We start from the raw sequence: 14565 nt of genomic DNA, 5'->3' as shown, positions 1-14565 counted from the left end.
CCCTATTAGAAGTCTGATTGTAAGTACCATGCTTCACAAATACAGTGTGATGCAGAAAATCTTCAAATTTGCAAGCTTCCTATAAAAACTTATAAAATAAGTAAAGCAGTTTTCCTACACTCCTACCAAGGGAATATAATATATATATCTATGGGATCTGAACACATGCTCGACTAGCATATGTCCGAATCACAAAACATCGAACACACATACACGAAAGCGCTTAACATCGACAAGCTCTTCCGTGTATGTGTGCCTGTTTCGTAGATTGGACTACAGTGCGGGTAAGGGAAAATTCGCTTTTCCCCACTGTAGTGTGATCTCAGAGTGAGAATAATAAAGTAGGGGGGTGTGTGGGGGGTGCAGGGGGCGAAGTCCCCTTGCAGAAACGTAGATTTTTTTTTTGAACTACACATACGGAAGCGCTTTTCGGTGTTAAGCACTTTCGTGTATGTGTGTTAGATGTTTTGTGATTCGGACATATGCTAATTGAGCATGTGTCCTAGACCCAGATATATATATGTATATATATATATATATATATATATATATATATATATATATATATATATATATATATATAGTTTTACTATCACATTAGTGAATGGGAGGCAGTTGAGAGTGAGATTGTTGAAGTGTAGTTTTCCAGTAGGCAGTTTTGTGACCCCAAGTACATCGAATACACAACATCAAAGTTGTAGTGTAGTTTGAGTATTTGAGTTCGAACTTTTGAGTGGAGATTTCAGTTCAGTGAGGAACAGGGAATTAACCCATTTCCTCACTGTATTATTATCTTGGAGTTGGTATATATAATTTTCAGGAGGTGCTGGAGGTGCAGGGGGGGCTTGCCCCCCTGCAAAATAGTAAAATTCACATGCCGTTGACTGTAGAGTGTCACGATAATTTGCAGTACATAGTATGGGTGACTGACGTCACCTCCTACTATGTCAAATACATTGAACTATGGGTGTCGATATATTCTGTTTCGAGTTTACTGGTTGTTCGATTTTGCGGTTTTCTGCATTTCGAGTAGATATTGAGACCAGTCAACAAATGCAGTTTCAAGATTTCAGTAGTGAACCTAGATATATTTTATATATATATATATATATATATATATATATATATATATAGAGAGAGAGAGAGAGAGAGTTGTGCGCATGTATGTATGTGATGTACACCAGCTGTGAGATTGCTGTAACTCAGAGAAAGGGGGGGGGTTCTGTGACATATGGCAACATCAGGCATAGTATACATTTCCCAGGTTTGAGTGTTTACTTTTGTTATGCCAAGGATCACAAATGTCATCCTTCAACTTAAAACCCAAAAAACAAGCATTTAAATTGTGCAGTAGAACAAAACCAGTAGCCAAAAACAGCTTTTAAAACCTGCAGCAGAACAAAAGTAGTAACCAAAAACAGCTTAGCTGTTGTCTTTGTTTACTGCTGTTGTTCTGCTGCATGTTTTATATCCTTCAACTTACACTTTGGTGCTTGTCTCATTTTTCATAACTGCATTAATATTAACTTGACTTCAAGTTCAGGTGTGCTCAGTGATAAATTATATGCTTCAGTGAGTGTTATACTTATTTGCACTGGAGATTCTTTGCAAAAGTGCACAAATAATCTTTATCTGTTTATTCTGAAACACTTTAATGGGGTGCATTGTACATATTCTGCATCTATAAACTAGGTATTGTATGTTCACACTCTTTATTTACAATTGTTTACAACATGAGATAAATGCCGTGCGGTAACATATTATGTTCTTGTTTTAGTGCTGGACAAGCACCAGTTTAAGGCAGAACAGCTGCTGTACAGATTCCGATATGATGATGGGACCTATCATCCAAGGAATGAATCACAAGATGTTTGCTAAGGTACTCACTCTATTGTAAATGCTTAACTTTGAGATGTTAGATTTAAATTCAAGGTTATACTACTGTAAGTATTGAGTATTGCACAATATGTGCACTTTTGCACATTGTAGGTGGGCAATATCTAGTGAATGATGTAAACACCTTCATGCACTGAACAGCTAATGTGATGTAAGTCTTGGAGAGCTGTTAAACATGGCTGATTTGTATGAATCTTTTTATCCTTGTTTATGCATGTTACACCACACTTGCATTATGCACAAGGAACAAAATGGAGAATTATTGTATCTAAACCCTCTTCCTCAGTGTTTCTCCACCACTGTGCCATTAAGTACATTTTTTCCAAATAAAATGAATTAAAAAATGCCATCTCAACAATTATAATCACACAAAACTGCATCATTAGTGCCTGACACTGACTGAAAACAATACTAAAAAAATTAAATAAAACGTTTGTGACAATTTTTGTGGCATCCACTCAAATCCTGAATTGCATTTGGTAGTCATATTAGGTCATGGAAAGAAGGAGGCAACAGTGAATCATATGCAATAGCCTCACTATTTAAAACAATAATCTAGTTAATAGACATTTTATGTGACGCAGTATGGAAATCTTTTCATGAATAGACTTGTGATGATTTTGTTTTAAAGCCCTTAAACTTATTTAAAGACTGACATGACTCTTAAATGTACATTTACTGAGAAAATACTGGATATAATCAACCTAACATCTTGACAACATAGACCTAGATCCAAAAAGATTTTGACAGGTGGAAGGTTTTCTCTATTTTCTGACATTTCTATTATAAAATAAATGTTTCCTTAGCATCTATTTATATAATTTTTGTGCCAAGCATGCCACAAGTTTCCTTTTAAATTATACATAATTATAATTAAAATGCTGTTTGATCTGCAAGGACATGTAAACTTGCTAAATTTGGAGTGGTATATTTATAATCTAAGTCCTGTAAACTTTTTCAACATTTTTCCTCTATTAACCATAAGCAATCGTGGGCTCCAGCATGGATGAAAATATGATTCCACTACCTCTATTCCTGGCACAGATTAACTCACTCTCCATGCTGTCATTGAATAACATTCTTTTTATACTTTAAGTTTGTTCCTGATTAATCTTATTAGTTGCTTCCAAAGTTGACTAATGGAAACAAATTGTTATGAAGTTGTTTTCTTTGCCCATCCCACTGCTGTTAACCCTAGAATTCTTCTGTGAGGCAGAGTAATCGATTTGTCAAATTTTCCAGTTATTAGTTATTTTGTTAAAGCTGGCTTACTTATCTACAAATTCTGTTTCAGAAATATGCAAGTACTATAACCTGCTCAAAAGTTATGTTCCTAAAATCAGTATGTGTACTACTTTGAAAGTATGTCTGGATAATCATACGTTTAACCTTACTAAATTTTCAGAGAGTCTCAAATTACAGACGTCTTTTCTCCCACCAAAATCAGTTCCTAATTCTTACAAATGTATTTAAATATTCTATGTTCCAGCCTCTATTTTTGTTCCACACACTGTGAATGCACAGATCTATATGTGATGTTCTATTTCCTTCAATGCCCCAAGATTTGTCCCCTATAAAATTATTTATAATGCTATACAATGCATAGCTTACACCTTGTAAGAAACATGGTGTGATCCTAAATATCCCCAGACTGCAATACATATGGGAATAATATGTCTGAAAAGGTCCATATTTTAGTCTTTCCTCCTTTATCTGCTATATGGAGCTGTTTAATCACAAACGGGAAATGTTAATTATAATTATCTAAGACCTAACATCATGGCAAACAGTTTTTTTAAAAAAATTAGACCTCACAGTACAAATTCTCCTGTGGTAAAATACTGCATAACATCACAGAAGGCCTCCCTACACAATATTTCTGTATGTAAAGTTCTCAGACTGTGTATTAAAATCATCTTAACTTTCTCAAACAAATAAAAGTGTATGTTTTCTAACAGCAAAAGCTGTTGTATTCCATACTTTTAAAATAACCATAAAATCACTATCAGAAATAATTTTATATGTTCAGGTGAGCTTGTTTTTCTCTGTAAATTGTTGGTTATGTTCTTTTTATTGGACATTTTTACTATTATAATTATATTGTTTGCTTACTTCATGTTGGCTACATTTTCAGCTTCAGTTATAAAGTGTATGATCTTTGTTGACTGTATGCATTTAAATTATTTTAGTTGTTTCTTTGTAACATATTGTTCTCTTTGTAACTTGTTATTTTGCTGTTATTTCTTAATAAAAATAAATCTAACAATGTAAAGGCTAAGTCTAAATACAACATTTTAGACTGGACTGAATCCTTAAAATCCCTTTCATTGCTCACTGACTCTACTGTTCTACTACATTCGGTAGTCCTATTGATTTAGTTTTTCATCTCAACTCCACCCAAACTGTCATCACACCTCCCTCACTTTCCACATGATTCTCATTTTTATTCCAGCCATTTAGAGAATCTATCTAATTTTCCTTCTGTTCTATTTGTACAAGAGCAAACATATGCTAAGACTGAAAGTTATGACCAAACACAGTGAATTTTTATTTATTTGCAGTTTGTTTACCGGAAAAGTCCATTGGGCTAAAATGAGCCAATTTTCAATGGAAGCCCGGGGAAAAAAGTTCCATGCAGAGTTTTACAATAAAAACAATTCAACAAGATTTGCAATTATTACATAGTTTAAAAAATGGGGCAGCCAAGGTGGTGCAGCGGTTAGCATTGCCGACTCACAGCAAGAGGTTCTCCGGTTCGATTCTCGGCTGGGGTGCCTTCTGTGCGGAGTCTGCATGTCCTCCCTGTGGTCGCGTGGGTTTCCTCCGGGTGCTCCGGTTTCCTCCCACATCCCAAAGACATGCAGTAGGTGGATTGGACACTCTAAATTGGCCCTAGGTGTGAGTGTGTGCATGTGTGCGCCTTCTGTGGAAGGCTAGGTGCCGGGCTGGCAGCTCAACACTGTAAAACTCCACTGCCAATCATGAGCGGACATATGCTCCGCTGTGGCGACCCCTGACCGGGAAAAGCCGAAAGAAGAAGAAGAAGAAGAAGACATAGTTTAAAAAATAACCAAAACAAAGTGAGTAGAAAAATAGTAACAAAAATATTAGTGGAATATGAAAAAGCATTCTGAGGAACTCTATAAATATCAAATTGACATTAGAGTAGTCCAAAAATGTTTATGGGATGAGCCTTAACAAGGCATGCATTAGGAGGTATAAATATAACAATATAAAATAAGGCTTACAAGTAGCAAGTTTTTAAGACATGATAGGGGATAAGTAGAAGTAACAAAGAATAAGGTAGATGAAAGTAGTGGAATCAAAGTCTTAGGGTGAGTTTAGAGCAAGAGAATGGCGAAGGAAGAAAGGTTTCAGCAAAAATTTGATTTGCATCAAACATTCATATTAATGGCAGATCCTGACATTTCTAAATCTTTATCTTATTAATTTTATCTGTTTCTCACTACTGGTTCCATGTTCCGGAATCTGAATAACTCTCCTAATCTAAACAGTTTGGGTAAATAACCAATCTGCCGCCCTTTGCAAAAATCTTAGAAAATTTAAAATATAAACACAACCTCACTTATATTTCTAACCGCAACTTTCTAAAGAACTCCCAATGCTTCTGCTGTACTGTTCCATACCACTGATAAAATCTGCAGTAACATAGAAAAAGCCCTCCTTAGATGTGTTCTTTTATAGATTTACAGTGTTTAACCAAGTTAATCATCCTCTGTTTCTAGAAAAAAATGTGTAATTTAAACTTATACAGTGAAACAAATTATTTCAAAATCTCCTAACAGATTATTCCTTTAACTTTCTCTTTGGTGAGTCTTTGCCTCCTAGCTAGTTACACCAACTTATGCTTTTCCGATAGGTTCCATACTTGGCCTGATTTCCCTGTCTCTTTTCACCAATGATTTCCCATGGTCCTTTTCATATTTAAGCATAATCCTGTCTGCAGAATACCTAAGTGCAACACACAGTTCCACATCCAATTCCTTTAAATCCAGATTCGAATCGCAAAAAACACTTCAGAATGATCCCTTAAATAAACCTTTCATGCCATCCTCACTGCAACAAATTAAAACAAGTGTAGAAAATCACCAGAGTTTGATTTGAGAAACATGACTCTCCACAGCCAGAAACACACCTTTTCCTAAACTGGAGCATGTTTCCCCATTTTCTTCCGTGGAACATCTAAGAATTCTCAGAATTTTTGTTCAGTACAGAATTTTTCCTAAAGGATCTACCATTGTGATAAACTTGCTGGTCTTTACATCACTGCTGTATGCTTTTGCCTTCCACCAACACACTCACCATAACAAGAAGAGCTCCCAGAATCTATCAACTCCCCTTTGAAAACTTTTGTCCACCAGTTGCTTTTAAATATCAGCATTCTAATTTCTCCTATTCCCTTTTGTCTCTCAGCCACAGTACTTTGACATTGCAAACACCAAACTTCTGTTTAACTATCTCCAAATGGCATTCCTGAAAATCATTCATGCAGTCTGGAATTCCATACCCTAAAAGTAATTGTATGTTTTTGTTTTTGTAAATTACTTTTCTGCCTTCTTCATCTTAATTAGTATAATTGCATTCTTCATCATTATCTGCACAATAATGCTAACTACTCACTCATATTTCAGCATTATTCTTCTCTTTTTCCATATTCTAATCTTCTCAGATGTGTTGTTATATTCTTATGGGCTAAGGTTCTCCATTACTTATTGAGAGCAGTTTTGTGCATCCTTTTCTCCCGACTCTTTGCCAAGCAAATTACTTAATAATTGTTTTTGGAATTGTTCTTATGTTTGGGCATTTGTGGCTTCATATCTGGGAGGCAGGTAGTCTAGGCTAACTTATTAATACTGGACATCTTGTGACATCCGGTTAATATCCAACCAGACTGCCACCAATAATGTGATGTCCCCCACACTGGAGTCAGTGGTAAGGATTGAGGCTGCTTAATTACTGACCTGGCTTTTAAGTGGGGATGTCACATTTATTGGTAGCAGTCCAGTGGGATATTAGCTGGATGTCACATTAATTGTTGGCAGCTTAGTGAGGTGTTTAAGTGGATTCCAGTAGCCTCTGAATAGTTGTCATTAAGGTGTGCACTCTTGACAGCCACAAGGTAAACATTCAGAATTTCAACCCACCACAGTTTTATTTATTTTTAGTTCGATAGTCAGGGATAGCAGGCAAGGCTATCAGCAGAAGATTTAACAAGCTGACAAAGATCCAGTTGGCTAAGGAGTGTGAAGCCAGAGGACTGGCACATGCTAACATGACCAAGGAAGCAATGATTTCAGCCTTGGTTGCAGCCACAGCTCAGACCAGCCATTTGGGGGATATCCAGTTTGGTGTTGGTGATATGCAGCCTGCCAAGATGGGACAGTCCACATTTTCTTCAGAGGACCTGACAATCCGTCTGAAGCTACAGAGACTGTGTCTGCAAACCAACCAACTGGAGACTGAGGAGAAACTGCAGCTGGGGACCCAACTTCTGGAGGCTGAGGAAAGGGAGAAGCAGCGTGATATGAAATGGAAGCTGAGGAGAAAGAGTGCCAATATGAACTGGAGGCCTGATGTCTTGGAATCAGCAGAGAAACTGAGGTGTTTAGAAGCCAAGGACAATGAGAGACAGCATGAGGAGAATGAGAGGCAGTGCTGGCATGAAGTAGAGCTTCTTACCCTTCGAGAGGGTCATGGAGGTAATGGGGAAGGGAATAACCAGACCCCAGAAGCTGTAAAGGTCAGTTAGCTTTCTACTCACTACAGGGATGGGGATGACTTTGATAGTTTTATTCATATTTTTGAGAGGGTATGTAGACAATATGACGCTGACTGTGAGCTCTGAGTTTGGCTCCTGACTCCCTTACTCCATGGTAAAGCTGTTCAGGCTGTAGCAAAGTTAAATGATGTAGATTGTTTGAATTATGATAAAATGAAATGCTGCTTGCTTGACTGTTTCAAACTTACACCGGAGGCATACAGAAAAAAAAGTTTTGTGAACATAGATGCAAGGCAGATGAAAGTATATGTAATTATGTTGCTGACTTAAGTACTTACTTTAGCAGATGGGTGAGTGGGTGTCAGGTCACCACTTTTGAAGGACTGGCAGACCTTTTAGTGAGGGAACAAGCCCGCAGTACTTTGCCTGAAAATCTGGTTAGCAGACTGTGAGTGTAACTCTGCAGAGGAGTTGGGGAGAAAAGGGGTCCCTACTTGGCAAGCAGAGCACCACTGAAGAAGAAAGGGATACCCAGTGCTGCAGATGGACATAAGAGAACTCACTGAGGGGAGTCTAAACCACTCCAACAGAGTACACCAGTAATATGGGAAACTACTAATCCAAGTGCATGGTTAGGGATTAGATGTTTCACGTGTAACCAGAGGGGACACATAGCAGCCACATGTCCATCGAGGTAAGGTGAGAAACAGAAGGTGAGGGAGCCAGTAAGTGTGGATGACAAACTGCCAGTGGTAAGTTGTTTAGAAACAACTGGGGTGCCAAATTATCACCAAAATGTATATCCTATCTTAATAGATGGTAAACAAGTAACTGGTAAGAGGGACACAAGTTATGATATAACCATTATGAGGCCTGCAGTGGTTAGAGAAGAGCAGTACTAGCTTGGACAGTCCACTCCAGTCCAAGTGTTGGGAGGGACCCCGTTCCAAATACCTTTGGCTAGGGTTCATCTTGACTGGAATGGTGGAAGAGGAATTAAGCAAGTAGAAGCAAGTAGGTGTGTTTGAGAATATTCCTGCAGACATCCTGATAGGGAATGACTTTGATGATGCAGTACCTTATGTACATGCAGTGACATGCAGTCAGGCTTGGAGAAAGGCGTGTAGGTCTGGTAGTCTATTAGAGACCCAGAAAGATCTCATACCTGAAGTTGGGACTGGCATGGTGGCTGTTTCAGAGAAGGTGCTATCTGGTAGCAGTAAGTTTGAATGTGAGCCACAGCTGCTGGTGGGTGCTGATGTTCCCATGGTCAGTGACTGAGAGGGCGGAGGTGAGTGGTGGTACCCAGAGTGCCAATGAGGTGCAGCTGTTGGAAGTGACTAGGTTTCCTGTGGAATGAGATATGGGAAAATCACAAAGGTAGAGTTGAGACAGGCTGAACTTATGGATCCAATGTTACAAAGCTTGAGGGAGATGGCTGAGGAGGCCCTTGAGGCTCAAGGAAGAGGGGAGTCTCTATACTGGAACAAGGTTTGTTGTATAGAGACTGGAACAAGGTTTGTTGTATAGAGAGTGGACTCCTGGAGGTGGGCTAGAAAGTGAAGTAATATGAGAGTTGGTAGTGCCTAGCCCTTACAGTCTGCCCCTTTTAGCCATAGCACGTGACATTCCTTTCTCAGGTCATATGGGCATATGACATTTTAAGAGACGTATTATGAAATATTTCTATTGGCCCAGGATGATGAGGGATGTGGTAGGATATTGTAGGACTTGTGAACAGTGCCAAAAAGTTGGTAAAGCAGGGGACACGGCTAAGGCTTCATTAATGCCTTTGCCTGTTATTGAAGAGCCATTTCAGAGAGTGGCCATGGATATTGTGGGAGCCCTGAGTACTCCAAGTACTACTGGAAAGAAATACATCTTAGTGGTAATAGACTGCGCTACCAGATATCCTGAGGTGGTGGCTTTGTCATCTATTGAAACAGAGACGGTGGCAAATGCTTTGCTAGTAATTTTCAGAAGATTAGATTTTCCAAGGGAAATACTGACTGACTGAGGTGCCAGCTTCATATCAGACCTGCTGACTTGTCCATGTAAGCACTGTGGGGTGAAACATCTAAAGACCACCCCTACCATCCCCAGACTAATGGTCTTGTGGAGACGTTAAACTCTACATTGAAGACTATGTTTTGGGCATTTTCAGTCCAACATTTTAGGGAGGTCTTGGATAGATTAAGTAGGGCAAGATTAACCATTAAACTCAGTAAATGTCAAGTGGGTATGGCAGATGTCACTTACTTGGGACACAGAGTGGGAAGTGGCAAAATTAGGCCAGAACATGTCAAGGTGGAAGCTATTCAATTTGGCCAGTTCCTCTTACTATGAAAGAAGTGAGAGCATTTCTAGGGACAGTGGGGTACTATAGGAAATGTGCGCCTAATTACAGTGCCATAGCTGCACCCCTTACTGACCTAACTAGGAAGAATAAACTGGACAAGGGAGTGTGGACCATGGATTGTGAACAGGCATTCCATAAACTTAAGGAGATTTTGGGAGGACCCTTGTGTTAGTCAGCCCAGATTACAATAAAGAATTTATTGTACAGGCCGATGTTTCAAATTATGGGGTAGGGGCTGAATGTAGCCAAAGTTCCACAGAAGGAGAAGAGCATCCAGTGGTTTATCTGAGCCATAGACTCCAACCTAGAGAAGAGTGTTATGCAGCTCTGGAAAAAGAGTGTTTGTCCATAGTGTGGACATTGAAAAAGTTGCAGCCCTATCTTTATGGGAGAAAATTCATTGTACTCACAGATCATAACCCTTTAACATGGCTTAATAGGGTCAGTATGCAAAAACACCAAGTTACTGAGGTGGAGTCTAGGGTTGCAAGCATATGATATGACCGTGCAACATCAGAGTGAGGTTAATAATGCCAGTGTGGATGGATTGTCCAAGAGAGGAGTGGGTTAATATTCCCAGGTACACCCATTTTTCTCAAGTGTTGGTTTTCAAGGGTCACTTGAAATGTGTGCTTGAGTCATAAGAGGGAGGAGAAATGTGAAGAAAATGAAAACGCTGTCATCTGTGTTAGCATGTCTGGCAGGATATTTGTGTATGTTCTCAGATTAGCTTGTATTGTGTGCCAGCATGCCTAATTGTGAAAATGTAAGTAGGTTTTTAAAATGTTGAGTATCTTCCTGCTTATACAAACTGTTTAAAGAATCTGTCAGTGCTTTGATACATTTCTAATTGCACGTGTTTGTGACGGAGATTCTAAAATACAAACTGTTTGTGGAGAATCAGCTGAACAGTAGGTGATGTCTTTAGAATGTTCCTGTTTGCTATGTGATTATTTGAACAGCTGATTGACAGGAAAAAGAACTTTTTCAAACAGCTGTTATTTTTTAAAATAGGTCAGTTGTAGAGCAGTAGGGCTGAGCAGTTAGTGATGAGTTGCAGTCAGTTACAGTGTTGTGTAATGCATACCCAGGAAAAAGGGCTCACCAAAACTGCAATCCTGACTTTCCCTTGTTGTTATGTTTTAGATTAGATCAGGGACAGTATTCTTTAGTTAGATTAGGAAAATTTAGCTATTTAGATAGAATTTTTTTGAGATGATGGACTTCTATCCTACACTTTATTATTATTTTATTTATTTATTTATTTTATATTGTTAACCGGGTTTGTCCAGCTGAGCTGATAGCCCTTTTTCAGTGGAAGTCCGCAGAGAAAAGCTCCACAAATTTGCAATATAATTATAAATGAAACGAGTTGTTGTTTGTCTTTTCCCGGTTAGGGGTCGCCACAGTGGAACTCTGGTCCGCTAATGATTGGCAGTTGGTTTTTATGGTGTCGAGTTGCCAGCCCGATGCCCAACCTTCAACAAAGGTACACCCATTCAACGCATGTCTTTCGAACGCCCACTCGACCGGGAGGAGGACATGCAGACTCCACACAGAAGGCACTCCCAACCCAAGCCAAAAATCGAACGGGAGAACCTCTTGCTGTGAGGCAACAATGCTACCGCTGCACCACCGTGGAATATAAATGTAAAGAGTATTATAAACAAAACATTTACATTTTCATGTCGGAACAGTAAAAAGCATAAAAAATATTTACAGAGTTTAATGTGACATTTAACTTAAGATATGAGCAGAAACAATATAAAAAGTTGTAAGTACAGTTATGGTTAGTGAAGATCATACAGGTAGTATATAAGCAGAAATATATATAAGACTGAGTGACAGGCAACTACCTAGATAAGATAACTAAGAGAGCTGACATATAACAGTAAAAAAAAGTGGGCAGACAGTAAGTTGCATAGAAGAGGAAGACAGTTTATGGAGGGTGAGTACAGTGGCATTGCTAGCAACTTTGTAGGCAGTCTTTGGTGGCTGATTTAAATTGTTTAAGTGATCTAATTTCCTATGGCAGTTTGTTCCAAAAAATAGGGTTGTAGCTATAGTGGTTTTGACCAGTTTTGCTCTTGGGTTTATAGGTTTGTAGCAAGTCTTAGTCTGCGTTATGGAAAGTCTGATATTATATTTCTGGTGACTGAATTCTGGTGTTTATTGAAATTTATTCATTTGCATTCTTGTAATCATTTTACTTATTAAATGTTTTCCATTACTTTACATTGTGGCTGGACAATCATTGTGTTCTTTAGAGATTAGAGAGTGTTTATACCTATCTGACAGCCCCAAGTCACCCCGAATGCCTGGCTGCTTCTGGTCATGGCTATCATCTATTTTGATGTTTAATTTTTAATAACTGATCACCCTTTGAAGGGAGTGTAGACCTGTCTTTCTCTGGTACCAACATGATTTACCATTTGTATTGGGGAGGAGACACAGCTGGAAATCTGTGTCAGGCTTCTCATCAGTGTTTGAGTGTGTGAGATTTAAATTTATTTTGAGTGTGAGTGAGTCAGAGATCTTAAACTGGAACACATTGCTCTGAAGTGTATGAAGAGGGATTACATTTGGGGTGGACAGAGGTGTATAGTCCAGTCCCAGGTAAACAGAGTGTGTTCCTGTTGTGCTCTTAAGGGAAATTGTGGAAATTTACTCGTGTGTGCTATGTGCTCTGGTGTTTTTGCATGACACTGCCACACTGGAGTCAGTGGTAAGGATTGAGGCTGCTTAATTACTGACCTGGGTTTTAAGTGGGGGACATCACATTTATTGGTGGCAGCCCAGAGGGATATTAGCTGGATGATGTCATGAGAAAGAAACTGACTGCTGGAGAGTTTTTCTTTGATCGTAGAAATTACAGTGCAAATTGATATCAAACAGTATTTGTGCATTGCTAATGCCCACTGTTACATTGTATTTCTGTCTCTAGAAGCTTTTGTTTGTGTGCCTGCAGTGATTCAATATGAGAGGAGCATTCTGTTTTCCTCCACAGTTGTGTGACAGTGGAGTTAGAATATTTAACTAAGGAGGCTGTGGGGGACAAAGCCTTCCCTAACATGGAGAGTGCAGAAGGGGCTTCCCTCCTACAAAAAATTTGCTGTGCATGCAATTTCAGACGTGATGTAATTTGACTAAGTGTGTTTTAGATTAAATGTGTATTAGATGAAATGTGTCTTCGATAAAACATTATAAACTCATATATAGGATCATAGGAGGTTACTAGCCTATTGGCCCTGAAGCCCTTATTAGCCTAGCCAAGAGTTTAGCCTATGTTTAGACAAATCAGCACCCGATGCCCCTGTCCAGCAGGGACATGGGTGGAATCCCAGGGGTATATTTTCTGTTTCCCATCCAGTTATCCAGGTTTTGCTTAAAAAGGGGAAACGATGCTTGATGTGGAGAGGGAGTCTATTCCATAGATGAGGGAGTCTCTGAGACACAAATCTGTCCTGCCAACAAGTCTTGCTGATGTCACAGACCAGGTTGAGGCCGTGTATGCGGGTTACTCGAGTGGAGCTTGACTTGTGGATATGCAGCAGTCCCTTCAAGGTGGGGTCCAAGATTGCCTTGTAAGCCAGACAGAGGTCACCTCTGAGGAGTCTGTATGAAACTGAGTAGAGGGATAGTGCTTTTAGCCTGTCTGTGTATGGTAGATGTTTGAGGCCCTGGATTCTCCTGGTGAGGAGCCTCTGTGGTCTCTCCAGCTGCTGCATGTGCTTTGCGAGGTACATGCCGAAAGGTACGTTGTACTCAGTAATGAGCCTTATAAGGGAAGAATACAGGGATGTTATGACCTTCTTGTCCCTGGATGTGATACCCTTACTTATGAGGTGGGCCATGTGGAATGCTTTCCGTACCACAGAAACAACATGGTGGTCAAACATCAGGTTGCTATCACCCTGGTTGCCCATATCCCTCATGGCTGACTGAGTGCTTAGAATGTTGTTATTAATGTGATAATTTTTTGGGGATGTCATTCTCCCCAAAAGGGATGATGATGCATTTTTTGGTATTCAGCTTGAGGCCATGTTTCTGGCACCAATTATTTGTCTGAGTGAGACCCTCTTGGAGGATGTTCACATCATTAGGGGAATTGATGACAGCACTCAGCTTGCAGTCATCTGCAAACTTGGTCAGCCATAACCCACTGGTTTTGGCCTGCACGTCAGAAAAGTATATTCCAAATAACAGAGGCCCCAAGACCAAACCCTGGGGTATGCTGCTTGTAACGGGTCTAGTGCTTGAGGTGGCTTCCCCTGTTGTGACTACATGGGTTCTATCAGTGAGGCAGTTTGCTATCCATCTAGTAACATATGCATTGATGCCTTGTTGAGAGAGTTTATCTATTATGCCCGAGTGGGGAATACTGTCAAAAGCTTTGGCCAGGTCAAGGTAGGCAGTATGCACCGATCTTCCCCTCGTCCATGGCTTTGGTGACTGTCTCAAAGAAGTCGACCAAATTTAGCAGACATGATCTCCCCTTAATGAAGCTAAACTGTGTGGGATCAAGTGTTTGGAGGTTGCCAATGTCCTTGTTAATGAGGTCCATGATAAT

The 14565-nt window shown here is 39.5% G+C and overlaps 1 protein-coding gene across 1 annotated transcript in view; it reads left to right on the top strand.

The window, feature by feature from the left end:
- PREX2 (phosphatidylinositol-3,4,5-trisphosphate dependent Rac exchange factor 2) overlaps nt 1-14565 on the top strand; it is a 1787099-nt gene that overhangs the window by 536148 nt on the left and 1236386 nt on the right. Inside the window, exons 12-13 of the mRNA XM_044066265.1 lie at nt 1778-1869; nt 10467-10478. Coding sequence (XP_043922200.1) covers nt 1778-1869; nt 10467-10478 — 104 coding nt within the window. The remainder of the gene's footprint in view (nt 1-1777; nt 1870-10466; nt 10479-14565) is intronic.

The sequence above is a fragment of the Protopterus annectens genome, chromosome 3.part1 (assembly GCF_019279795.1).
Source record: "Protopterus annectens isolate FY-2018-M chromosome 3.part1, PAN1.0, whole genome shotgun sequence".
Classification (NCBI taxonomy): Eukaryota; Metazoa; Chordata; order Ceratodontiformes; family Protopteridae; genus Protopterus; species Protopterus annectens.
This window is presented reverse-complemented; position numbering and strand designations above follow the sequence as displayed.